The following is a 27,396-nucleotide window of genomic DNA, read 5'->3' on the forward strand; positions in this document are numbered from 1 at the left end:
ACCCGACCGGCGGGGGGAGGTTATGGTGTTTTCAAGTCTTTTTGGCGTAATAAACAAAGGAAACTGGTTCAAATCGAAGGGTGACACTATTATATTGACACTATTCAGTCAGTACTATTATGTACTGACTGAATGATTTTAATTGCTCTTTATAGATGTAGCAGAGATAAGAGTATAGTCAGTAAATGTAAAGGTACAAATAATGGTCTGATTTCATTTTGGGTGCAATCTATATTGCATTACAGTCGCAAAAAAAAAAGTGATAATTTCTGAGGCAGACCTACATAAATCAACATAACATATTATTGAGTAAGTGTTTTGAAGATCATAATTTGGGGGTGAGGGAAGTCTTAATCCAAGTAATATTAAATTAAGCATAACTGGCTAAATCTGATCACAGCAAAAACATCTTAAGCGCTCACAGAGGACCCAGGTAATTTGGGAGCCTGGACCTAAAGGCCTTTGAAAGTCTCCTTGCTGGAGGCCCTCCCACTCTGCATCACCCTCCCTGCCCCCCCCCCCGGCCGCCCACACCACGACACACAGTATTGTTAATGCATGGGTTCTTGAGGGCACAAACAGCAACTGAACTCACAAGAATGTAAGAATATGCAAGTTGTTCTAGTAAGAACTAATCAGCCTACTCTACTTTCACTGTCTCTACATCTGGACTAAATTTGGTGCAAATCGAGGTGCACACGTTAGATCTTTTATGCCTCAAATATTCATGTATTCATCTATCAGGGTGGATGTCATCATTACAAACTGCACCATTTAGGTGTCCTTGTACGTCACTCACTACAGATATTCCAAATTTGGTTCAAATGGGGTTGACAGTCCTTAAGTTAGTGCACTTGTGCCTCAAAAGTTTATGCATCCACCATCTTGGATTGTGGTGAGTGACATCATCACAAACTACACCATTGGGGCTTCCAGCTGCAGCAAATTTGGTTCAAATTGTTGACTGTCCACAAGTTAGTGCACTTGCACCTCAAAAGTTTATGTGTTTGCCATCTTGAATTGGGGTGGATGACATCGTCACAATCTTCTCTGCTGAGTTGTCCCTATGTGTGCTGTGTGAACATCTGACAGCAACAAACTTGTACATGAAGCACATGCATAATATTCAATCTGCACATGTGTAAAGAACCTAGATGGTACAGCTGTGTGCAAACCTGCTTACAAGGAGCTCAATCATGAAAGTTCCTTCTCACAGAATGTAGAGTAGCTGAAGGCAAAATGAGCAAGACACTCAGTGGCCTCCTATCCATTACGCCACAAGTGAAACTGCACCTCACAACCATATAGTGAGCACAAAGGGAAGCACATCAACCCAAACCCCAAGAATAACAGATTCTTCCAATAAAATACAAAGGGCCAGGTATTTATCACTTGGGGACTCACTATCCATATTGGTGTCCCCATTTCTTGTATCTGGACACAAATATTTACAGGTGAACATAGATGAAAATATCATCCATATGAAAATTTCACCCAGAAAGATAAGGCACTCACCATAAATAGTGGGCCTGCTGCCATCAGCTAGAGGGGCACCTGTCATTTACAGCATTGTTCTTCCATGAACTGAACCCATTGCAGGATCTACTGGAGATCAATATGGGGAGCTAGTAGCAGATAGAGAAAGATGGAGAGCTAGATAGCAGCCCCAGGCCTATCAATCTAGGAACAAGGAAACTATGGTTGCTAGGAGCAGGCAACCATTAACAGCACTACTGTCATAACAATATCCAACACCAGACACCCTCACCCCGAGGCTTAGTGGTAAGCTGAAAGGTGCAAGGACAAAAGCCTATCCAGAAGGAAAACTGTCCTTGAAGTTCCCTCCCATGCTACAGGGATGGTAATGATTGTTGTCTGTATGGCGGCAAGTAGGTCCATATAACCAGGTGGCCATTATCTGCTGAATGCACAAGGCCAAGCACAGGTCTAGGCGAGCCATGCTGAATGCACAAGGTGCTCCTCGTGTGGCTTTGCTTGGTTGTACCTTATAATACAATAAGCTTTGGGCAGCAATCTTATACATAAGTAAATGGGGATTCCATTTAGATCAGCAAAACTCATTTCCGGACAAATGTAAGGTTGGTATATTTGTAATTCTCTCCCAATACTGATTGAACACAATATTGCACAAGCTTCATATGCTCTAACTGATGTTCTTTCCCCCCAGAAATAGACACCCCGATGCTTCCACAGAGCAGAACCACAGTTTAATTTTGATTATTTAAAAAAACCGAGTTACATGGGAGCACTCTTACAGGCTGCAAGACTGGTGAAATATATAATGCTTCTGTTTCTAGTCATCTCGAATGTCTCACATATGCATATTTCTTGTTAAAGGAAATACGTAGCACTACTAGCATATATCTGTAATTCCAGCAGCTATCGTTAACTGCAGTGCGATACTAATGATATAACCCCCCAGAGACAGCCCAAGCATTATGGTGCCTGAGACAAGGTATCAAATGCTGCCTTGCCCCATGCCCTACATGGGGTCCAGTCACCTTTAAAAATCAGCCCTTGCAAACTTTGAAAGTAGTGCAAGGAGCAGAGGAGGGAAGGTTGCAAGCAGTCGCATCTTCACTCCTGGTGCTTCTTGCAAGCTTTGTAAGGTGTGTGAGATGAGATGCTCCATGCAAAGCTTGCAAGAGTCAGATTGGTCCTGAAGAGTTGCTCTAGTGCTGGTGGCAGGGGGCATCTTGCTGCCCTGCTGGTAGTACCCCAATAATCTGCCACCTCACTTTGCTTTCTGAAAGAGCCACCGTTAACACTCTCTGGAACTCTCTTCCATGTGAGATCCAACTGGCAAAGATCTGGTTGTCTCAACAAGCCTTTCTGCTCTTCATTATTTTTTAATGCTTTATCTCCACTGTATTGTTTTGTTGTTTTATCTCTTTGGAGATATTTTTATGCTGAGTCCAGTATATTTTTGTTACATTTTTAAATTTTATTTTTGTTGTTTTAAAATTGATTGTAAAGTGCCTTGGATTCTGTAAAAGAAAGGTGGGGTATATATTTAAAAAGAACAATTATATGATTTCCCCTTAAACAAATGGAAATTGTGTATATAATTTTATTAATAAAGATTTTAATGCAGTTCCTCTGCTACTGTACAACTCTGCTGCCACCTTATTTTCATTTGTGGAATCTTTAACCTGTTAACTAGATCTTCCTGTTGCAATACCCAGTATAAAGCAAAAAGTAACTGTTCTCATATTTTCTCTAACTTTCTTGAATGTGATTAAAAGTCCTTTTAACTTATTTCCTTAAAGAGAGCATGACATATCTGACAGTACTGAAGATCTGATATTAGTTCCTATTAATTCACATACTTTTAAATACTGAATACATGCTCATTCTTTTTTTAACTCCACTGTTCTAAACGATCCAGAATTATCCCAGAATTGTACATTTCCTAAGAGTTCTTTATTGCTGAATTCCTCATAATAAAATAGGTACTATTTAAGGACTTAGTTCAGCTGAGCCTTCACTTTCCCCCAATAATTGAAGTGCCATCCCAATAACTTGTAACTGTTCTTATCTTGTGGCAAATTCCAGACGAATAGCCATGTTTCAACAAAAAGAGGCTTCTGTTTTGGCACCTTAAAGACTAAAGGGATTATTGTGGCATTGGCATAATGTCCTTAGATGCCACAAGACCCCTTGTGAGAGGAAGTCGTTTCCATTCAACTTTGTAGGTCTAGCAGTAGCTGGTGGAATAGGCTGTACTGTTTCAGACTGCTGATGGGAGATGCCATTTCTGAATATCCCCCCATGTAAAAAACTCCATGGAAATAAAAGGTTCAGCATGAGAGAGGGAAAGGTTCTGTCCTTGCCTGCTACATGCTGCGCCACTGCCTGTCTGCTTACAGAGATTTCCTTCCCTCGCCCCCACTCCCATAGGAGAGCACTTTAAAAAAATGTAATCCCTAAACTTGCAGGCTGAAATTAGACAGTCCACTCTCTCTCTACCACCTCCTCGCATTATTGCAGGCCAAGCACAGATCTAGGCGCGCCATGCTATGTTCCACGCCAGTCTAAGTGCGCCGCTTTGCTTCTCAAATGAAAGATGGAGAACAGACTGAGAGGGCGGGGCTGCCGCCCTTTCTCCTGACCACGTGACTCCCTTTCTTCTTCTCCTCCATCTACGTGCGCAATTCTTTTCCCCTCCCTTCGGTCACGTGAGCGGCAGAGACGGCGGCCGGCCCGGCTCAGCAGCCGCGCGTGTTGCCTTCGCTTCTTGCTGCTGCTGCTGCTGCTGCTCTCTCCCTACTCCTTCTCTCTGAGCGGACGCCGCGGCCTGATCCTGGGCACGCGGGAGCCGGGCAGGTACCGCGCCAGGGTGACTCTGTGTGCGGGTGGGAGGTGCGGAGCGTGTGTGGGGAGGCTGCGTGGGCGCGTGAGGCTCGGCCTAGGCAGGAACTGGGCGAAGGGAAGCCTCCTGGGAGCCCGGCTGGCGGTGGCTGGCTCGGGCACCGGTAAGTGGGAGGCCGGGACTGGGGCTGAGTCTGGAATTGCCCGGCGGGGCGCGGGTCGGCCTGGCCGGATCCGGCGGGAGGGGGAGGGGCGGCACCGCACCGGATGAGCTTTTCGGCATGTCTGGCCGAGCTTGACTTTGGGGGAGGGGCCCATGAGCTTCTGTTGTGGTCGATGGGGGTCTTTCGCCGCCCCACAGCAGCCGTGGCTTTTCATGCTGCTGTCTGGGTGAGAGATGATGCTGCAGAACTCGAGGAGGAGGAGAGGGTTCAGGTCGCCTGGCTGCCCTGGCACTTATCTTGAGAAAAGCCTTGCTGGGTCGGACCAAAGGGCCACTTTGTCCGGCAACATCTTTTCCAAAGGCAACCAGCTGGATGCCTCCGGGAAGTTCAAAAGCAGTGCATGGAGTCAGCAGCCCTCCCCCTTTATATAGTCTTTGCAGCTGGTACTCTTGAGGTAGACTTCTTCTGAACATGAAAATTCAGTTTGGTTGTCGTAATTGTCGATCTCTCCTTTGCCTGATCTTCTTGCCTGAATGAATATGGTAAAAGAAAGGTAACTTACGGTAGTTGTGATGCACCTTCTAAACTGCGGGCCCTACTCTTTGGCTCTCTGTATGATGCTCACACGTGTCCTGTGCTCCATTTTCTAGGGCTTGGTATCTAGAGGATCAGTGAGTGTGTGCGTGCATCTACAACTTGGTATTTGCATAGTAGCTCCTCAAGTCCAATGTAGTCACAAAACTGATGTAGATATACAACACTTTACAGCTGGAGAGGGGAGCAAAATGGGGAAGATATTTTTTAAGTGATGTGATGTTGCTGAAGAAGTAGGGTCTGTCTCCTGGTCCCACTCTTGAGTAGTACAGGAGGGGGCCACTTGATGTCCAATTAAACTTTAAAAAGAGAACACTCAACAAAGTTTGGGGCATAACTCTGGACTGCATAGTCCTGATCTAAATATTGTGTCACAAGTAATATTAAATAGGTGTCTGGAAGTTGTGCAGTCACATTCCATGTGGCAAGCCGAACAGGCTGTGCTACTTGAGGAAATAATATTTTAATGGCTGTGCTACTTGAGGAAATAATATTTTTCCTTCAGATATAAATTATAGCACATCCAGAATTTGGGAACTACAGTGCCCCAACAACAGAGAAACAACTGTAAGAGAAAATGTTTGGATTGCATGCAATCAGTGGGTTGCATGCCCACTGTGTATTCTTGAATGCACACATGGGCACCCAGCTAATTATTAGAAAAGGCCTTTTGGCATCCAGTTGCTATATAACTGCTTTACTCTGGAGCGAATAGCTGCCCTCCCCCAAGTTACCTCTTTCACAAAATGAATATACCTGAGTATGTGTAGAGGGGAGGACAGCACAAGCATATCTCCCACAAGTCTACAATTGAAGCTGTGCGGGGTGGGTGGGGGAGATCTCTGTTGGGTACAGGAACTTCTAGCTCCCTTTTTGCTTCAAAGACTTTCACCTTTTTAAAATCCTCTTTAAAATTGAGGTTTACTCTCAACAGACAGAGGAGGTAACTAAAGGAAGCTGGTTCCTTTTTCTTCTCCAACTCCTCTAACTATATCTAGTGCTATATGTAGGAGCCTCCTGTGAGTTCCCCCATGATTGGATGTCTCTAGGATGAGTCATATGTAGATCTTGACTGTGCTGCACAAATGGTTTTTCTAGCTTTCTAGCATTTTTTAATTGCCTTTCCTTGAAGCAACATTTTTCTCCAGATGATGACATATTTTTTGGTGAAACTTCTTGATAGTCATTTTAGGCTTGATTTTTGCTGCTCTACACATCCTTTTTGCTCAAAGAAGAAGTACAGCAACTTTTGCGAATAGAGCCCCTGTAAAGTATGGTGACATAGGAACATAGGCAGCTGCCATATACTAAGTCAGACCATTGGTCCATCTAGCTCAGTATTGTCTACACAGACTGGCAGCGGCTACTCTTAAGTTTGCAGGCAGGAGTCGGCCCTATCTTGGAGATGCCAGGGAGGGAACTTGGGATGCAGGAACTCTTCCCAGAGTGGCCCCATCCCCTAAGGGGAATTTCTTACAGTCCTCACATGTAGTCTCCCATTCAGATGCAACCAGGGCAGATCCTGCTTGGCAAAGGGGATGATTCATGCTTGTTACCACAAGACCAGTCCTGGACAAGTATTTTGCTTGGGCATAGAAAACCCAGTTCATCTATAAAGCTTCCTAACTGGCCTAATCTACCACAGAATGTCAAAGCTAAATCACCACTGAGTTGATCTCTTTGGGCCCTAGTAGCAAGGTCTGTGGTTGTTGTGCGTATTTCTTGCCTGAGTAGAAGTTAGCATGGATTGAGGCACAGCCGTATGGGCTGTGTTGTCTGGGCTGCCTGTGTTTTTCTTGCAAGAATGGTGTTCAGACGTGTCCGACCTATGCAGTTCTGTTTCTTGGTTGTGTGATATTTGAAATGTCCATGTTGCCATCTGATGCAATGTAATGCAATGAGCTCTGCTGTCATGCTGGTAATTCTGTTTTTCTGCAGACAGGCAGCTTCCCATCATGGATTGGCAGCCAGATGCACAGGGCCTCCAGCAAGTACTTCAATTACTCAAAGACTCCCAGTCTCCAAACACTGCAACTCAACGTATTGTGCAAGATGTATCCTTGGAATAATCAAGGTTGCTATAGAAAGTGCTTGAGAGAATACAGTCTGTGATCTCTCATTTACAGTGTAGTACAAAGAGAGACCAAGAAACGACCAGGGTGTGCCCTGTTACATATGGCACAGGAATTGGAAGTCAATTATATGGAGATAAGCAAATATTCTAGAAGATTGCTAGCAAGTGATTAACTTGCAAGTGATATTTCTGGGAATTTGAGCAGGAGCTGAAAAGTTCTAGTCTTGCAAGCTGTATTGAATGAGCCTCTAGTGTTGAAGGATTTGAGTAATCCAAACAGTAAAAGTTCAATGTTTTGTGAGAAGACTATTTTAAAATACATTTAAGCCATTATGATAGGACTTTGGAAACTTTCTTTGTTAGATTGCTTTTAGAATTTCTTCTTAACTAATATTGCAGAAATTGAAACAACTCAACCAATTCCCTGATTTCAACAACTACTTGATATTTGTCTTGACACGACTGAAATCTGAGGGTATGTACATCTATTAAATGTTACACAATAAGAGCTTGAGGAAATTGTGGGATTTTCCTTGTGTATGCGGAGTGTGTGTCTTTTTACTGCGTACAATTGGGAAATAACTGCTAATTTAGAATGACTGCCTCAATCTAGAGTCAAGTGAAGAGTTGACTCTATATGATAACTTTGGTTGGAACAGTCTTCCACCAATGTTTGTGGCAAGCGTGGGCCCAGATACCTGAGTAGCTGCAGAAATTACTCCTGGTTTAGTATTGAAAGAGGTTCTCCTCCTTTTTCCCTTTACCAAACTAGTAGTTGGGTATGTTCGCTATGGAAAAAGCAGTTTTAGAGCCACCATTGACAAAAAGTGGAGGAAAGGGAATCCTCAAGAGTCAGGACCTATGGCTTGTTTTTCAAGGTGCTGCTTGTGATTTTAGCCTTCTATAAAATGGAAATTAAAAGGTTAATATTTTGAGGGAGAGGGGATATGTGCCTAATGAAAGGGTCTCTATAATGACCCGGAAAGCAAGTCCATTATAAACAAACAAGGGACCTTGTACATAAAGACACTGACTATGATGACCAAAGCTTCTTAGCAGTTTCTGGTTTATTTATGCCCCCAGACCTGAAATAGTTTGGTTTCCCAATTATAGCTTGTAAAAACAGTAGCTTGTCTATGCTGGAATTTGGTGAATAGAATTTCTACTGTGGCTGGAAAAATTACACCTTTTAATTGTTCTTAAAATTGCATTGATTTTGCTCTCTAGCTGGGAATTAAGCATCTTTTTCTTCTATTTGATGAATATTCTGTGTAATTGGAGATGTTGCATATAGTTAGGGTTGACCACGGGTTGCACCAGGCCCCTGCCTGGAAGAGGGAGGAGGTGCCCCCCAAAGACATGGCAGTAGCTCTTTTCTGCTACAGAAACTGCTGATCCAAGCAAAAAGATCAGTCTTTTTTGTGGCCCTTGTCTTTGCCCTGAGAAGAGCAATATATTAATCAGTCTTGCATTCTATTTCACCAGAACTTGTTCCAGTAAAAAAATACTGACATGTTGGACAGTGAAACCTGGGCAGTTTTGAACTGCCTGTACTGTTGCAAGCTCCTAAAAAAGCTGTTGGTGCTTTTTTGCACAAGAGCACTTGTGTGCAAATACTTAAATTGGCATAATCACACTTCTGTGATGCTACTTACATTAAATATTTGTGCAAGAGTGCAGGCATTTAAGTTTGCAGCAGCAAGGGTAGTTTAGAATGAACTGCATTTCACTGCCCAACATATCGGCCACTGTACTAGTCCACCTCTCTTTGAGTGAACTTAGGCAGCTGAACTTAGCTATTAGTCTTAACTGTCTGATTCTTTGAAAATAGGGATATTCTTACTGTATTGTGTAGCCTTGCAGAGAAAATAGCATTAGAATTTAAACATGTCTGGTTGTTGTTTCTTAAGAACATAAGAACAGCCTTGCTGGATCAGGCCCAAGGCCTGTCTAGTCCAGCATCCTGTTTCACACAGTGACCCACCAGATGCTGCTGGAAGCCTACAGTTAATAGTTCTGTTACTAATTATATAGTGGGGTTATGTTCACTTCTTTTCTTCCCATTGCTGACTACTATCCTTTCTGTGAGAAGTTGAGGCAAAACATAGCAATCTTCAATATTGGGATGCATTCTAGTGTGTGTGTGGGGGAAACGTCCACTAATCTGGTATCATTCGCTAGACGGATACCAGAGCATATATGAAACCTGGGGCACACTGGAACGCAGGTTACCTACTCGAGGCTTTCCTTGGGCTCAGCTGAAAAATAATCTTTAAAATGTTACCTAATTGCAATGAACTGAATTATTTATATGTATTTAAGCACAACTCTGAAATGCTAAAGAGTGAAATGCACGCCATGGGAAAATATACAATGTGTTTGAATAAAGCTGGTGAATGGACATAACCCACCTTAATATATACTGTAACAGAACTCATAATCAAACTTCCTAAAATTTGTATATTTTTGTAGTACAAAAATAAGGATCTACATGTTGTATGTTACATTACATCATATGGCCCAAATATTTCTACCCTGAAATGAAATGCCAGTCTTATTGATGAGTTTCCTCCTGTTATATTAGGTTGAAGTATCTAGTGAATACTCAGGTTAGATCTTTGCAGCCAAAATAATATCTGGCACGCTTACATAAAATATTCTTGTTGAATAGGTTCATGAACAAAGCAGTGTTTGATTATGTATCCATAGATTATGTATGATTGTTTGAGAATTTAGAATTGTCTAAGAATATGCACAAGTGCTTCAGTTCATGGCAGTCAAAGAATTTGGGTTGGTTTGGGGTTTTTGGTGACTATTTTGTTTCAGCTTCTTTCATTAGAGCAACAATGATTACCTATGTTCTCTGGTGTAAATAATGGGTCTTGAAGAATTAATTTTCACTCCAAAACAATCTTTCTGAACAGATGAACCAACTCGCTCTCTGAGTGGTCTGATATTGAAGAACAATGTGAAGGCTCATTACCAGAGTTTCCCTCAGCCTGTTGCTGAGTTCATTAAGCAAGAATGTCTTAACAACATAGGGGATGCTTCGTCTCTTATCAGAGCTACCATTGGTGAGTGCTGAAGAAAGAGTATGAGGAAAATTATGTGTGTTGGGAAAGATAATTACATAATGATTGTCCTTTAAATCAGTTGATGCTGAGAATACGTTTACATTCCCAGTGACTGGAATAATACTTTTCTAATAGCTTATACTACTTTCGCACACGCTTCGGTCAAAGAACTGATAATGGGATTCAGAAAGTCATTTAGATTGTGAGCCTGTAGACAGGGACCTGTTTGTTTTTATCTGTGTACAGCTGTGTATACTCCTGCTAACTGGGCAAAGAGGCACCTTTTTTAACATGGTGATTCTCTTTATTGAGCAAGGGGAGAGTAATTGGCCCACCCCCAGCACAGTTCCTCCAGTGACTGTTGCTGGTGTCTGTCATGTTTCTTTTTAGATTGTGAGCCCTTTGGGGACAGGGATCCATTTGATTGATTGATTGATTGATTGTTTCTCTATGCTTTGGAACCTTCTGTTGAAAAGCGGTATATAAATATTTGTGGTGGTGGTGGTGCTATACAAATATTAGATGATAGTGTTAATGTGAAGCTGCCTTATAGGGAGTCAGACCATTGGTTTTCTAGCTTGTATTGTCTCTTCTGACTATTAATGACTCTCCAAGGATTCCAGTGGTCTGAAGTTTTTAAGTGGAGATGTGGGGAATTGTACATGGGATCTTTTACATGCAAATTGTGCTCTCCACCACTGGGCCATAGCTCCTCCTAATGCACATGAGATGTGTGAAGGAAGCACTCGTGATCAGCATAAGATATTAAAGTGTCAGTGTGAAGGGAGGTTTTTTCCCTCATGGCACGGTTTTTTTAATCTCTTGTAAACTGGAAAATGTGATTCTCTTCTCCCATCCTTATCAGCTTTACAAAAACCCAGTAAGCAAAAACTGCATGTTGGATGAAGCATTTACACAATGCAGTTTGTTAGCTATAGCTATCCTTACCATAGTGATCCTTGGCTTTCTGATACGAAGGTAGGTCAATGGGTTTAATAATTCGGGCACACTTTCCAGCTTCCATGCATGGAGAAAGTATGGCAAAACAAATGTGAAACTCCAAATTAGTATGGGGGTCACAACTCAAATGGGGATGTGGGGATGTAGCTTAGTGGCAGAGCATCTGCTTTGCCTGCTGAAGCTCCCAGTTTCCGTCCCTAGTATCTCCTGGTAGGGCTTGGAAAGCTGCCTGCATGAAACCTTGGAGAGCTGCTGCCAGTCAGAGTAGATAATATTGAGCTAGATGGACCAGTGGTCTGATGCAGTATAAGGCAGCTTCCTATGTTCCTAAATTATTCGAGAGGCAGGTTTCAACTCTGTGGCAGAGTAGGTGATTGGTTGCTAGGGGCATGTTGGGCTAGCCTAGGGTTGAGCGTATTCAGGGTCTGGAGTAGTCAAGCCTTCGGCATGCACAGTTTTGGAAAGGGCATTGTTTTCAATGGCATAAGAAGCTAAAAGGAGCTTGTATTGAATTGCATCCTGTTGCTCTTCTCTCTTGGCAGGGATTCTTATAACAACCATTGCTTCCAAGGGGGAGCTACAGATGTGGCCAGAGCTCCTGCCCCAGCTCTGCAACTTGCTCAACTCTGAGGACTACAATACCTGTGAGGTGAGTGGGACACTGCATAAGCTTAACTGAAGATTTCCTTGCAATAACACAACTACTGTATGACCATAGAACTGGTAGTATTTTGCATGGGAAGACCTTTTGGGAGTCTAGTGTCAGAGTGTGTGTACTGATATTCTCCAGGTTCCTCAACCATGGCTGGATGTACACACTAGCTCTCACTACTTTGTACTTGATAATTGTGCAGCACACCAGCTGCCACTGCATTGCAGTTTATTAGTGTAATTTAAGAGATTAAATGGGAATTTAACACTGGGTAGCTGTTCACCTAACCTAATGGAGATCTGTTAAGTGACAAGCATGTTCTTGCTGTGCATGTGATTCAAGTAGTATTGCTGCAGCATTGGTAATGATATGGCCCAGCTTTTTACCAAGGCATAAGCATGAATTAAATTAAATGGATAACATGGGATTTGTGGAAGAGGAGAGTGTTTGGATTGTGGATTTTAGATGGGAGGTCAAAACACTGATCTACTTAGTTGTATTCAAACCCCGCCTTGTGGAGCGCTAGCCACCTTCCACTTGCACAAGGGAGGAGGCTGTGATTTTCTTCCATTTCCTCTTCCCTATACAGTCTTTTCCCTCCCAGTCTGCTCCTGAGGTCCCCCCAACCCTTGGCAGCATATTTTAAGGGCTGTAGGGCGCTGGCAAAGGAAGAGGGAATCTGCAAAAAATGCTCCACACACACACCCTTGTGTGAGCTCTGGATAGTGTGAACAGAAGGCAGGGTTTGGGTACGACCCAGTGTCAACTGCCTTTTCAGTGTAAAACACTCTGCTCCGGAGGTAAAAGTGTTTCAGAAATATGCCAGACTGCCCCCAATTTTTACTGATCAAAATATACTTCAAGTAGGTTTTTTATCTCTTGAAAACAATTCTGTTATCACTTCTCTTCCAACCTTCCTAGCTATTTAGGCAATTAGTTGGCACATCTCGAGCTGTTGCGTGGGAAGTCTGGATGAGGGTAGGAGGACAACACGTTCTTTCAAACTGGCAGCTTGTCACTTAAATGGCTTTCCTTTGGCACAGCCCTCATCAAAGTGAATACAGCTCATGCCATAAGAGCCATTTGAGTATTGGAGCCTAGCTAGGATTGCATGCTTTTGAATGAAGTTGAATTGCCCTTTGCCTCTTTCCTAATCTCACATGTTTGGTATTCCCTACTGTCCTGCGTTCTAGGGGGCTTTTGGTGCCTTACAGAAGATATGTGAAGATTCCTCTGAGCTCCTGGACAGTGATGCTCTCAACCGGCCTCTTAATATAATGATCCCAAAGTTCCTTCAGTTTTTCAAGCACTGCAGCCCCAAAATTAGGTATGTGCCTATTTTACTGCCGATTCCTACTGTGTGCCACAAACTCAGTCACTATCAACTCCTTTGATTTTACACATTAACTTCCAATATTGTACAATTTGTAATAGCAAAAATGTGAAGGAAAGCTAAAAATACCCACATATAAAAAATGGATTGGCAAATACCCCCCGCCCCCTGGTGAAGTGAAAGTGTAAGGACCGAATACACTGTTAAGACAAACATACCATAGAAAGGCATGTTTGTATTTGTCATGACTCCTACCAGAGCCAGAGGAGGAGTGGAGAGTTCACTGGGGTTGAATCCTTGTCTGTAAGGGATTCACAGTAGGCTGCCAGCACCCACTTCATTTGATGTGGGAAAACCCACTTTCCATATAAGATTCCTGAGCGGGGTACAGTAGCAAAGCCCTCCCAAAAAGGATTGAGCAGCCCTGGGCCTCCAAAGGTGTGTGACTAAGGCAGACCCAAAATGAAGAGTAGCACACTTCAGCAACAAGGATTGATTATCAGATTAAAAGGAAAAGGTATGCAATAAGAACAATTGTCTTTTCCTAAAAGATTGTGAGAGAGAGTTTTCATTAACCTGGCAACGCAGATTCCAAGCAATCAGTAAAGAAAAATAACTTCCCTGACGTGTTTAACTGACTTGGTCCTAACTTATTACTCACAGGCTGCAGCCTTCCCATGTTCCCTGTAGGTCAGCCCACTGCCTCCTCAGGGCCTTCCTGGGACAGACTAACCAACAGACCGAAGCTTCTGCTGGTGGCTGAGCCAGAAATCCCCACCCAGTCCTCTGGATTGGTCCCTTTGATTTGAACTTCCCGGGCTTTTTTCCTTTTTAGGAAGGGCCTACCCTCCCTGCAGTTGCTCTAACTGAGGCCTAGTCCTCCCTCTAATCCTTACTATCACTACAGTATTATTTTGGGGAAGCATAACATTATCAACATAAGTACTTTTTTGCTATTGTAAATCTCTATTTCTGTCTGTAGTGTTTTTAACAGTAATAATTAAAAACTGACAAATAAAAAACACAAGTTATTAACTTATGAAGAATTAACAAATACTTCTCCAGTGATGTGTTTTGCATTAGAAGTAGAAATGTAGAATTTATAAATGTTGTCTAGCCTTACTTCATGTGTTACTTCAGACTTATAGAAGTTGATGAAATTTTGTTCAGACCTCTTAGAAATCTTTGTTTACTGCTTTTTTTGCATGATATAGGAATATATTTAACTCTTGGAAGCTGCTGTTCCTCCAAAGACGTGACTCTTTTGAGTTTGTAACTAAAGATTAAAATCTTCTGATACAAAGGCTTTTAAAACTCCAGACTGAGATTTATCTTCCTGAAGCCAGGGTGATGCTTGTATGTGGCAGCTTAGTCCTTTTTCCTTAACTTTTATGAATGAGGTTCTTTGAGGTTAGAAGGGGAGAGGAAACAAAGTTTGGAAGCAAATGATTTCTTTCAGAAATAAAAGTCAAAAATACACACTGACTTAATTAGTTTTGCTAAGCTTCACTTATTTTCAGTTTGGACTGTTTAGGTGGCGGTTACCTAGACAATTTACTTGTGTCAACAAAATGTATTACTGAGAGAGCTCATTAATGGGATGGCTAGGGTGTGTGTTTTTAGGTTTTTCTGTCCCTCCCTCTCTTTTTTAGGTCCCATGCCATTGCCTGTGTTAACCAGTTCATCATGGACAGGGCTCAAGCCTTGATGGACAACATAGACACATTCATTGAGGTGAGAGGGATGTCCTTGTGTCACTGATTGTTTTTGCTAGTCAGGCACATTGTTTTTGTTTTCACACTTCATACACTTAAGAAATGTTTTCTACATCAACTGGTCGGCCAGTGGAATCCCCAAGCATCTGCTATGGGACCTCTGTGCATTGCAGCAGCCTGTGGATCATGTTCTGTAGTTGATGCTCAGCTTGCCCATGGCACTGGTCAGTCCTATTGGGCCTGCCTAGTGAGAATTGTGCAGCTGCACAAAGCAGGAGATTATTTTGGACAGGCAAACTCTCTTTCTGGAAAACCTGTCTATTGTTACTTTTTATTTAGGAACCTCTGACAAGCTGATGAGGAGCCCCAGGGATTTCCAAAGTACAGTTTGCAAACCACTGTATAAAGCTAATACAGTAATCTTAACTGTTGTTGAGGCCAGTTTCTTCTGTGCCAGAATCCCCTTCCTATCTGTAGCCTGCCACCTCTTGTAGCTGAAAAGTGTTGGGTCTTAAGGCTTTTGACTAATGCTTAATCAAGTCTGCTGAGAAAGAGAGCCTGAGGCGGCTTAACATTGGCATCCTTAGCATTCTCTGTCTTAGTGCCTTCTTTTTACTGCAGTAACACATCCACGGCCAGAGGCAGCCTTAGGAAATACAGGGCCCAGTACAGAAAGAAAGGTATTTGGTTCTTAATGCCAACATACTCCTTTGCCCCAGGCTTAGACAAATGTAGTATGGCCCTGGCTGTGCTTCCTGAGATGAGTCTGTCTGTTTTCGTATTGTGCTAACTCTGCACTTAAAAATGTGCAAGCAGTGTCTATGGCAGTCTCAGATGTTCGTAGGATAGAGCTTGTAGGCCCTGTATAGCTGTCCCTCTTTCATATTTTCCTGTTGCATTCCTGTTATACACCCATGTTGTTCCTCAGTTAATGGTGTTCATTTCCGTCACCATACCTCTGCTTGACAGGAAGAATACACTTTGCAGAGAAATTGAGCTCTCTTATGCAAAATAAGCACATTTGTGTATTTATTGACTACCAGTCCTGGGCATACATAGGAAAGGAATATCCCTGGCTGCAAAAAATCCTAGAAGAATCAGCTTTGTTGCAAAAGTCATTGGTTTGCGCTAGTTGATTGGACAGCAGTGAATTCTTGACTAAAGACTTCTGGTGAACATTAACACTCTGTGTTTTTGGCAGCACCTATTTGCCCTGGCTGTAGATGAAGATCCTGAGGTTCGAAAGAATGTTTGCAGAGCATTGGTGATGTTGCTAGAAGTGCGGATTGATCGACTTATTCCTCACATGCATAGTATCATTCAGGTAGGAATCCTTTCTCTATTCAGCAAGTCACAAATAAATCCTGTGTTGAGATCAGTGTGGTGGAGGTTGGTCTGAGCTCACTGACTGCTGTGATATAGGCAAGATGAGGATAAATTTGTGATTACCAGCTGGCTTATTCCACTGGAGCCACCTTAAGTGGCCGCAGCGGGGAAATACTTGTCTAACAAGCAGAAGGTTGCCAGTTCGAATCCCTGCTGGTACTATATTGGGCAGCAGCGATATAGGAAGATGCTGAAAGGCATCATCATCTCATACTGCACGGGAGGAGGCAATGGTAAGCCCCTCCTGTATTCTACCAAAGAAAACCACAGGGGTCTGTGGGCACCAGGAGCCAAAATCAACTTGATGGCACACTTTACCTTACCTTACTCCACTGGTACATTCTTTTGGCTGCTTTCTATTTCTCCCATCCTGGCAGCCTTGTAATTTAGAGTTTTTTTCTATGTTGGTGTTGACTGCCTTCAAGGCAAAGGGAGCAAATTTGGCATTGCCTCTGATACTATTCCATGGTATTACTGTTCTAGTGGGCAGTCTTATATTCTGTTCATTGAAGGGCTCACTCTCATGAACTGATACTGCTGACCTGGTTTGAGAGCCAGTGTGGTGTTATGGTCAGAGTGTTGGGCTAGGACCAGGAAAACTTGAGTTTAAATCCCCGTTCATGGAATTCACTGAGATAATCTGGGCACTTAGCCTAACTTACCTTACAGGGCTGTGAGGATAAACATAACCATATACAGGAGGACCATACAGGAGGACCTTGATATTTGTGGGGGTTCAATTCCACGATACAACTGTGGATATGGAAGCTGCTAATATAGAGGCATTGTAACAATGGGGAATTGGGGGTTAGGTTCCCGGTTGGGGGACAACATTGATTTTTGCGGGTGGGGGGAAGCTCCCTACCATACTTAGCTTCTCCCCCTGAGTCATGCTGTGCCCCAAAATGCCCCCAAATTGGCTGAAAATCGTGGGGTTTTTCTTTAAAAAACACAGCCATTTTGAGGCTCCAAGACGCAAAATAGTGGCTGGAAATGACCTCCACAGTCTTTTGCAGCCAACCCCCAGCCCATGGATATGCAAGGTAGATGTGGTCCCTACCCCCCACCTCCAGGCATGTCGAGGTCAAGTGTCTATTACCCGACTGCCGATACGTGAATCTGCACATAATGAATCTGTGGATAGCAATGTTCTCCTGTACACTGCTCTGAACTCCTTGGAGGAAGAGTGGGATATAAATGTAGTACATAAATACTGATGCCTTTTGATGGTAAACTGCTCTGAGGTGAGCATAATAAACATCAAGCAAAGGCAGTAGCTCTCTCTGAACTAAGAATTTCTGTTTCTGCTCTTGTCTCCTCCCTAGTACATGTTGCAGAGAACCCAAGACAGTGATGAGAATGTGGCATTGGAAGCATGTGAATTCTGGCTGACGTTGGCTGAGCAACCAATCTGCAAGGAGGTGCTGTCTTCACACCTGATGCAGTGAGTAGCTTAGCTTCTGCAGTACTAGTATTATCCTTGTTCTGGAATGCAGGTTATGAAGTCTGGACTTGCTTTGATTCCAGGTAGCAGGCAGTGTGGTTGGTGGGTGTTATCAAGACACAATGGGTCACAGTAGTCCCATTACTGACATTTAAAAGGTTGTCTTAATGGGGTTGAATGTGTGCACTAGGAAGAAGAGACACACAAATGGTGCTTTTATTGTATCTCTTCCCAGCATTAGCTTTGTGCAAGAACTGATGGGAAGGGTTAATACAACTGAAGTTCAACTATGCCAAGGGTGCACAACTTTGGCCCATTTGCAGGTGTTGCTTCATGAGATTACAGGCCTGCAGTTTCTTTCTTTTCAGTCGAACTTGGCAGCAAAATAGTTAGTTTTTCAGACTGGCCACAACCTTCTGGATATAGGCTTGAACATGGGTTATTGCTTACAACTGGACTTACCTGTCTGGAAGCAAAGGCCCTACTGCTAAGCAATGTGTAGATGTTTGCTGCTGCAACGTGTGTGTTTTTTAAGTTGAAATGCCCCACCATGCGATTTTGCCTGTTTGGCAATGACTTGCTGCATTACCCACCATGATCTGTGTCATTCTCTCTGCAAGCCTCAGTTGTTGAATCGTTTTCTCTCTCATCTCTTGACAGATTGATTCCAATTTTGGTGAATGGGATGAAATATTCTGAAATAGACATCATATTGTTAAAGGTACTACTGGCTAGCCAGAGCTTGGGAGAACTAGGGTGGTTGGTTTACAACTGTTGTCTTGAAACCCAACTCCCTTTCCGAGTTTGTATTCTTCAACTACAGTGTGTTTACTTGGCATTAAAAATATAAATGGTTCTATGTTTGACTGCACTTGATGAGTTGGGTTCAAATGCCTGCTTTTTCAGCCATCCTGTGTGTATGTGTTGCCAGGCATGAAAAGCCTGATGTATTTCCCTGCATTGCTTTATCTGGCTTATAAATCCAGATTCTTGGATTCTAGTATAGTTTTCTTGCTTTTAAAGTGCATGCTTGTGTGCACACACCAAATAACCAAGCTCATGCCTTCAAGGAAGTGATGCATAATTTTCAAGCTGACAACAATGATGGTTGTTGTATTCATACTGTCTGATCCATGGAGGCATAGTCTGAAGGGTCCAGAAAGGTTTTGAGGCTTACCTCTGTCTGGAGAACAGAATATAGAAGAGCTGTCCTAGTTGGGAGACTCTGTCATTTATTAGTATGAGCCATCATGTTCTACAGAAATCACTTTACTTGTTAGCATTAGAAGAAGTTGGATTATCAAAGGACCAATAATGAAATTGCCATTCCTGCATCACATGTCCTCCTCCTTTCTTTCACACATCTATCACAATGAGTAACCGTGCATATTTGGAAGCATAGCTCAGCACCTGTATTATGGAGATGCATTTGGCTTCCCCCCAATCCTATCCTGCTTTGCAAAATGTCACTTTGCCAGCAGGTGAGGCTCCCGCTCTTATGTGGACTCCACACATTGCCTTTCTTGAATTGCAGGGCGATGTAGAAGAGGATGAAGCCATCCCTGACAGTGAGCAGGATATCAAACCTCGTTTCCACAAGTCACGCACAGTTACCCTGCAACATGAAGAGGAGCGACTACAGGATGATGAAGATGGCGAGGATGAGGATGACGATGACGACACGCTTTCAGACTGGAATCTGAGTGCGTAGCAGAATAGTAAAGACCATGGCTGTATTCTTGAGATCGGTGGAAGCCAAATGTGAGGGTGCCGGGAACCAGTGAAGGGGAGCTGCCAGTGTAAAATAGGACTTGACACCGTCTCTGTCGTTCTGGAAAGATAGCAAAAAGTGTCTCCTAGCCGATCCATTTCAGTAGCTTCAGGCTAATGCAGTTGCAGCCCCATGTATGTGAAATGTTTTCAGGCTTTCTCCTGCCAGCTGCTGCTTTATGTGGTGAGAAGAGAGCTCTGGTGTAGAGAATAAGTGCTCATTGTTCCTGTGAACCAGTTGGGGTTCGTATGGCTAGTTCTTTTAAATCCATTCCTATAAATTAGTGTTAATGTGAGCTTTATGAAGTTGGGAGATGGGAAGGAGGAACAAGAGGAGCTTATTCAGTGGCCTGTTACATCTTCTTTTGAAACAGATCATCAGAAACAGTGGTCAGAATGGTGGTGCTAAGGCTGTTAACCAAAGTTTTGCCACAACAGATACTATCCTTCGGGGCTGCCCTTCAGCAATCCCCTTTTATTCCTTCTCCCCTGTTCCCAAGCTTTTAGTCCATTGCTCTGTGCAGCTTTATCACATTGCCTCCTCTCTCTTACAGGGAAGTGCTCTGCTGCAGCCCTTGATGTCTTGGCTAATGTCTTCAGAGATGAGCTTCTCCCACACCTGCTCCCGTTGCTCAAGGGGTTGCTTTTCCACCCTGAGTGGGTCATCAAGGAGTCCGGAATTCTTGTCCTAGGGGCAATTGCTGAAGGTGAGGCTTACAGTTTCTTGACTCAACCAGGGTTTTTTTCTCTGCTGAGGAAGGTGACAATATTGACAATTGCCTTATATAAATGGAAAACTGACAGTTTAGCCGCATAATTCCATGCATGTTTACTTGGAAATAAGCCCTACTACGTTCAAAGGGTCTTACTCATTCCATGTAGTTAGGATTGCAACCCTAGTAGGTTTTCCTGATACTCCTAGCTGATGTGCTGAACATTTCTTTTCTTTTCTTGCCTTTCTAGGCTGCATGCAGGGCATGGTTCCTTACCTTCCTGAATTGATTCCCCATCTAATTCAATGTTTGTCTGACAAAAAGGCCCTAGTGCGTTCCATTGCCTGCTGGACCTTGAGCCGCTATGCCCACTGGGTTGTAAGCCAGCCTCCAGACATGTATCTCAAGCCTCTGATGACGGAGTTGCTCAAGCGAATTCTTGACAGTAACAAGAGAGTGCAGGAGGCTGCTTGCAGGTAACTTGCTCATAGACATCACTGATGTGCTTCTAAACAAGCTTGAATCTCAGAATATTGGAAGCTGGGAAAGGTCTTGTGTCTCATTGGCTTGAATATACTACTTTTGTTGGTTTCTTGCCACCTATAACTACATCTGCTTGAACTTTGCCGTACTTACCCAAATACTGCTGCTACTACTACAATGAATATTTTATATATCACCTTTCAGCAGCAGCTATTATGTGGGGAAACTTTCAAAGCACCTTTTTATGGTATTTGCACATACACCTTGATCCATTGTTTCTAAACTGGAACCTAAGTTACAGGTCTGTCCTTATCAGACACATTCCTTTCCCCTCCTCCCAGCACCCTATAAGGCTTTCTTTGGATATGATGAGAAACTTGAAGTTTGATCTCTATAATGATGGGTCATATATTCGTACTGTCTGATCCAGAGAAATACCCTTATACTTCAGATCAAAAGTGGCATAAAGGGTTGTAGATCGTTCTCTTGTGTGTAAACAATCCTCCTAAGGACCCTGGAGAGTTGCTTTATACGTCCATCTTTCTGCCTTCCTGCTTCTGTTCTAAAACTGGCCAGTGCCCATCACTTGTTCTTTTGTAATCTTAATTTCAGTGCGTTTGCCACCCTAGAGGAAGAGGCCTGCACTGAGCTGGTCCCATATCTTAGTTTCATCTTGGATACTTTGGTTTTTGCCTTTGGGAAGTACCAGCACAAGAACCTGCTGATCCTGTATGATGCAATTGGCACCCTGGCTGACTCTGTTGGGCACCACCTCAACCAGCCGGTATGTATATTGTTCCTATTGGCAGTAGAAACTGTGCTACTAGCTAACTATCATGATTGACTGCATCCTTTCCTTACCACTTCTCAATGGACTGTGCAGTCATACAATACACTATTGAAAGGGAGCAAAACGTTTTCTCTCCAGGGTTCTGTCTTGAGGCAGAGAGTTAAGGGTTAGACCAGTGGTTCCCAATCTGGGGGCCTCCAGATGTTGCTGAACTACAACTCTTTATCATCCCCAGTTATAATTTATTGTAGCTGGGGATGATGGGAGTTGTGGTTCAGCAACATCTGGAGGCCCCCAGATTGGGAACCAATGGGTTAGGCTACAGGTATACCACATGTAGCCCCTCTCCCTGATATAGTACGTGAGATCCAAAGAGCAAAAAGGGGTCCTCCACCAGGATGTCTGCTCAACTTGGAGTAATGCAGTGGAGCAGTCACATTGCTTCCATAAAACCTGTTTGCTTGATGTCAAGTTTCCAAGGGTGGGACTTATAGAGAAGGGAAGGTCAAAAATTCCAGTTGCTGCGACTGCAAGGGGAGTTGAGAGACCTTTGGTGGCAGGAAGAACATGTTGGGCAGGGGCCCTTGCTCTGTGGAGGACCATATGTTTTGCATGCAGAAGATGGGGGGGAATAGAGAGGATTTGCAAACTGGTGTAAGTGTAACACCTTAGACAAGATTCAAAACTATCTTGACAGGCTTAAACTGTGGGCTAAAGTCAACAAGATGAAGTTCAACAGAGGCCAGTGTAGCTCAGTGGTAGAGCATCTGCTTTGCATGTAGAGGGTCCCAGGTTTAATCCCTGGCATCTCCAGGTAAGACTGGGAAAGACTCTTGCCTGGAACCTTGGAGAAGCTACTGTTGGGCAGGGGACAGTACTGAATTAGATGGACAAATGATCTGACTTGGTATAAAGGAGCTTCCTATGTTCCTAAATGTGTAGTCCTACACTTAGATAAGAAAAAACAAATACTCAAGTCTAGGATGGGGAAGACCTGACTTGACAGCAGTAGGTATGAAAGGGACCTAGATGTCTTAGTGGATCGCAGGTTGAACATGAGCAAGCAGTGCAATGTGGCTGCTAAAACGTGATGCGTTCTTGGGCTGCATTAACAGAGGCACAGTGTCCAGATCACAAGAAGTAATAGAATGGAACTACTCTGCACTGAAATACCACAGCCACTTCTGGACACTGCATTTTAAGGACATGGATAAATAGAACAAGTTCAAAGGAGGGCAACAAAGATGGTGAAGGATCTGGAAACCATATCTTGTGAAGAATGGTTAAAGGAGCTAGGTATGTTTTAGCCTGGAGAGGATACGTCTAAGGAGAGATGATAGAAGTCTTCAGATATCCGAAGGGCCTGTTCTCTGTTGCTCCTGAGTGCAAGACTAGAATGGGTTTGTTGAAACTGTAAAGGAAGCAGATTCAGGGTTTTCCTCACTGTAAGAACTCTTCGCCAGTGGAACAGCCTGCCTTACATGGTGGTGGACTCTACTTTACTGCAGGCTTTCAAACAGAAGCCCTGTCAGGAATGCTGCGTTGAGTTCCCATACTGAACAAGGGTTTGGATTAGAAAACTGTCAAGGTCCATTCCAATCCTCAAATTGTATAAGCGTATATCAGGGAGGAGGCACAGTCCAATAGAGAATGGGACTGGAAGTGGAATCTGGGTTGTGAAGGAGGAGGAAAGAGGGATTATAGCTTAGGATCATGTGTGAGAGACAGAAAACTGATGAGATTGTATTGAGGTGGGTGGGGGGTGGGGGGCATTCTCCCATGGTCTTTGCTGGGGCAAGCAGGGAGAGAAGCATTACAGTCATCCCTCGCCAACTGCGAGGGTTCTGTTCCTGGAATCCCTTGTGGCTGGCAAATTCATGGCCGACAAGGCATTGAAATGAATGGAAAATGGGGCTAGGGGAATCGCAATTGGGAAAGTACCTAAAAACAAAGGAAAAAATCCCCCTGACCCCCTGAAATTCCCCCCAAAACTGCCCCCTTTTTTGGAAAAAGGTGCCACACTGTAGATACTTGGGTTGCAGTTGGCAAGGGTGGTGTCAATTTTCCAGTCATGGAGACTCAAATCCGTGATTGGGAAACCCGCTATTGACAACTGTACATGTATAGTATTCATTGGGGCCCTTCAAATTCCAAAATTCTATTATTCTTTAAGATTCCACACACAGTCCTCGAAATCTCCACTGGAAGGATCTTAGGTAGCAGGCCTAAGGAATTTCACTGTCGAAGCAGTTGTCCAAAGGCTTGATGGACAGAGACCTGAAGCAAAGAAGGCATCTCATGCCATGATGGCTTTTTAATTTGAGGAATAGTTCAGTCAAACAGTACATAGTTGATTCTGTTCTCCTAATTTAGATGGAGCAGTAGTCTGACTTTATTTAAGGCAGCTTTATCTAGAATATAAAGCTGCTTGGGACTGATTGACTGACCCACTGACCTGAAACTCCCAGATTAAAGCACAAAAGATATAAACATTCCATTTCTGCAGGTAGGTTCCAGACCACCAAAAAAAATCCGAAGCCCTGGAAAAACGAATTATGTCTCTGGAAAATCCAGAAAAACTGGAAAGCATAGAGATTGATACCTCATAGAGATGGGAAAAGACTAGAGTCACAGCGAGATAAGATGTTAATATGCTTGCAAACTGCAAGCCCTCACTGAGTAACTCACTGACTGACATGAAACTTCTAGGCTAAGCCATGAAAAATAGAAATGTGTCATTTTTTTGCTTACCAAGACTACCAGAAAAATTCAAAGGCCCCCCCCCCCAACATTAACGTAGGTTTTGGAAAACCTGGAAAAACTCCTGCCTTGAAACACTTGGGGAATGAGACCTCATCGAGCTAGAAAAAGACTAGAGTAATAGTGAGATAAGACTTCATTTGCTTGCAAATGATAAATTCACTAGTGTGTTTATATAATGAGACTTGCCATTTAGATTTCCTGGAACCACTTCATGGCAGATGCTCAGTCATTTGCTGCATCAAAATTACAAAAACAAGGTCTTGTACAACGGTGCATTAGAGAAGTAACTTGCCTAGGGAGCAAGAGGTTGGTGGTCGAATCTCCGCTGGTATGTTTCCCAGACTATGGGAAACACCTGTATCGGGCAGCAGCGATACAGGAAGATGCTGAAAGGCATCATCTCCTATTGCATGGGAGATGGCAATGGTAAACCCCTCTTGTATTTTACCAAAGAAAAACCACAGGGCTCTGTGGTCGCCAGGAGTCAACATTGACTCAACTGCACAACTTTACTTTAGAATAATCTCTAACTCTCTAAAATAAGGAACTATCTTCATGTTGTATATAACTGGAGGCAGCTGTTGGTTACAGGATGCAATCAAATAAATTTAGCCTGTGAACTCCAGCAAGGTAGATACTGTCTTGTGTGTGTCATAGAAAAATTCCACAAAAGTAATGGACAAAACTCAGTTAAAAAAAAAACTAAAACAAGAACTACAAAACTTGAGAGATCACAAAACACATTAAAAACATCGAGCAGCAGGGTAAAATGCATTAATGTTAGTATTCATTTATAAATCTTCTAAATATATACTTCTCCTAGACCTACCTGTGGCTAATCCCATGCGTGGCAGCCCTTGCGAGAGTTCGCGAGCAAGGGGAGAGGGAGAGGAAGGCGGCAGCAGCAAGGAACATAAGGCCAATGGACAGGCCAGTGAATGGGTGGCTGGGGGACGGGGAGAGAAAGTAGCAGCGGCCCGGGGGGCGCAGGGGAGAAAGCGGTGGCTGGCCAGAAAAAGCGGCTGGCCAGGTGGCCGACCAGGGAGAAAAAACATTGGAGGAGGGGGGGGGTCTGAGAATGAGAAAGCTCTAAAGGCACAGGTGTTCTGCATCCATGCCAGCTAGTTTTATCACATTTATTTTTATTTATTTATTTAGCACATTTTTATACTGCCCTAACCCAAGGTCTCAGGGCGGTTCACAACATAAAGCCCCAATCCCTTCTACTTCCCCAGGAACAACTATTTCTGCTGTCTGACACACATGGTAGTATCTGAGACTGAGTGTAGCATAATCCTAAGATTGCGGTATGAATCAAGAAGTCAGAAGTCCTTGGTTTGGATGCCACTCCTGCCATGGATTCACTACATGGCCATAGACAAACCACACATACACCCCCAAGTCCCCCATTTGCGATATGGGGATAACATTTACAGTGAGGGAAATAAGTATTTGATCCCCTGCTGATTTTGTCCGTTTGCCCTCTGACACAGAAATGACCTGGCTATAATTGGAATGGTAGGTTTATTGTAGCTGTGAGAGACAGAATAACAACAAACACCCTCAAAAGCCCAGTGCCCAAAAGTCAGCGATGGATTTGCATTGTAGTGAGGGAAATAAGTATTCGATCCCTTCACAAAAGATGTCTTAGTACTTGGTGGCAAAACCCTTGTTGGCAATCACAGAGGTCAGACGTTTCTTGTAGTTGGCCACCAGGTTTGCACACAACCCAGGAGGGATGTTGTCCCACTCCTCTTTGCAGATCCTCTCCAAGTCAGAAAGGTTTCGAGGCTGATGTTTGGCAACCCGAACCTTCAGCTCCCTCCACAGATTTTCTATGGGATTAAGGTCTGGAGACTGGCTGGGCCACTCCAGGACCTTCATGTGCTTCTTCTTGAGCCACTCCTTTGTTGCCTTGGCTGTGTGTTTTGGGTCATTGTCATGCTGGAATACCCATCCACGACCCATTCTCAATGCCCTGGCTGAGGGAAGGAGGTGCTCACCCAAGATCTGACGGTACGTGGTCTCGTCCATCGTCCCTTCGATGCGGTCCTGTCCCCTTAGCAGAAAAACACCCCCAAAGCATAATGTGTCCACCTCCAAGTTTGACGGTGGGGATGGTGTTCTTGGGCTCATAGGCAGCATTCCTCCTCCTCCACACACGGCGAGTTGAGTTGATGCCAAAGAGCTCGATTTTGGTCTCATCTGACCACAACACTTTCGCCCAGTTCTCCTCTGGATCATTCAGATGTGCATTGGCAAACTGCAGATGGGCCTGTACATGTGCTGCCTTGAGCAGGGGGACCTTGCGGGCACTGCAAGATTTCAGTCCTTCACGGCGTAGTGTGTTACCAATTGTTTTCTTGGTGACTATGGTTCCAGCTGCCCTGAGATCATTGACAAGTTCCTCCCGTGTAGTTCTGGGCTGCTTTGTCACCGTTCTCATGATCATTGCAACTCCACGAGGTGAGATCTTGCATGGAGCCCCAGACTGAGGGAGATTGACAGTTATTTTGTGTTTCTTCCATTTGTGAGTTATCGTGCCAACTGTAGTCACCTTCTCACCAAGCTGCTTGGTGATAGTCTTGTAGCCCAGTCCAGCCTTGTGCAGGTCTACAACCTTGTCCCTGACATCCTTCGACAGCTCTTTGGTCTTGGGCATGGTGGTGAGTTTGGAAGCTGAGTGATTGCTTGTGTCTATGGACAGGTGTCTTTTATACATGTACTGTAACAAGCTGGGATTAGGAGCACTCCCTTACAGAGGGTGTTCCTCATCTCAGCTCGTTACCTGCATATAGTGAAAAGACACCTGGGAGCCTGAAATCTTGCTGGTTGATAGGGGATCGAATACTTATTTCCCTCACTACAATGCAAATCCATCGCTGACTTTTGGGCACTGGGCTTTTGAGGGTTTGTTTGTTGTTATTCTGTCTCACAGCTACAATAAACCTACCATTCCAATTATAGCCTGGACATTTCTGTGTCAGAGGTCAAACGGACAAAATCAGCAGGGGATCAAATACTTATTTCCCTCACTGTACCTTACAAGGTGGCTGTAAGGATTGTAACTCCATAATCATTGCAAAGTGCTTTGAACATACAAAAGCTCTAAACAAATGCTGTTCTTGCTGATAAACTGATGCCCCTGT

The 27,396-nt window shown here is 43.7% G+C and overlaps 1 protein-coding gene and 2 non-coding genes across 6 annotated transcripts in view; all 3 read left to right on the plus strand.

Annotated features, from left to right (window-relative positions):
- The first annotated feature begins 4,170 nt into the window (after positions 1-4,170).
- The window catches only part of TNPO2 (transportin 2), a 53,523-nt gene continuing 30,297 nt past the window's right edge, over positions 4,171-27,396 (plus strand). The window contains exons 1-14 of one of the 4 annotated variants that reach the window (XM_053297584.1): positions 4,177-4,347; positions 7,029-7,144; positions 7,564-7,639; positions 10,089-10,238; positions 11,741-11,847; positions 13,044-13,177; positions 14,836-14,917; positions 16,100-16,222; positions 17,610-17,728; positions 18,389-18,449; positions 19,263-19,431; positions 20,053-20,205; positions 20,462-20,687; positions 21,307-21,478. In XM_053297584.1, the coding sequence (XP_053153559.1) occupies positions 7,046-7,144; positions 7,564-7,639; positions 10,089-10,238; positions 11,741-11,847; positions 13,044-13,177; positions 14,836-14,917; positions 16,100-16,222; positions 17,610-17,728; positions 18,389-18,449; positions 19,263-19,431; positions 20,053-20,205; positions 20,462-20,687; positions 21,307-21,478 (1,671 nt within the window). In that variant the 5' untranslated portion in view covers positions 4,177-4,347; positions 7,029-7,045. Of the gene's footprint in view, positions 4,348-4,389; positions 4,497-7,028; positions 7,145-7,563; positions 7,640-10,088; positions 10,239-11,740; positions 11,848-13,043; positions 13,178-14,835; positions 14,918-16,099; positions 16,223-17,609; positions 17,729-18,388; positions 18,450-19,262; positions 19,432-20,052; positions 20,206-20,461; positions 20,692-21,306; positions 21,479-27,396 lie in introns of those variants that run through there. The other 3 variants (XM_053297586.1, XM_053297585.1, XM_053297587.1) reach the window with 3 other exon arrangements.
- Positions 18,796-18,863, plus strand: LOC128348441 (small nucleolar RNA SNORD41). Its single transcript, XR_008318160.1, has one exon. It is a non-coding gene; the product is annotated as a small nucleolar RNA SNORD41 (small nucleolar RNA).
- On the plus strand, positions 21,054-21,124 carry LOC128348440 (small nucleolar RNA SNORD41). The gene has a single exon (XR_008318159.1). It is a non-coding gene; the product is annotated as a small nucleolar RNA SNORD41 (small nucleolar RNA).

This window comes from Hemicordylus capensis, chromosome 2, assembly GCF_027244095.1.
Source record: "Hemicordylus capensis ecotype Gifberg chromosome 2, rHemCap1.1.pri, whole genome shotgun sequence".
Taxonomy (NCBI): domain Eukaryota; kingdom Metazoa; phylum Chordata; class Lepidosauria; order Squamata; family Cordylidae; genus Hemicordylus; species Hemicordylus capensis.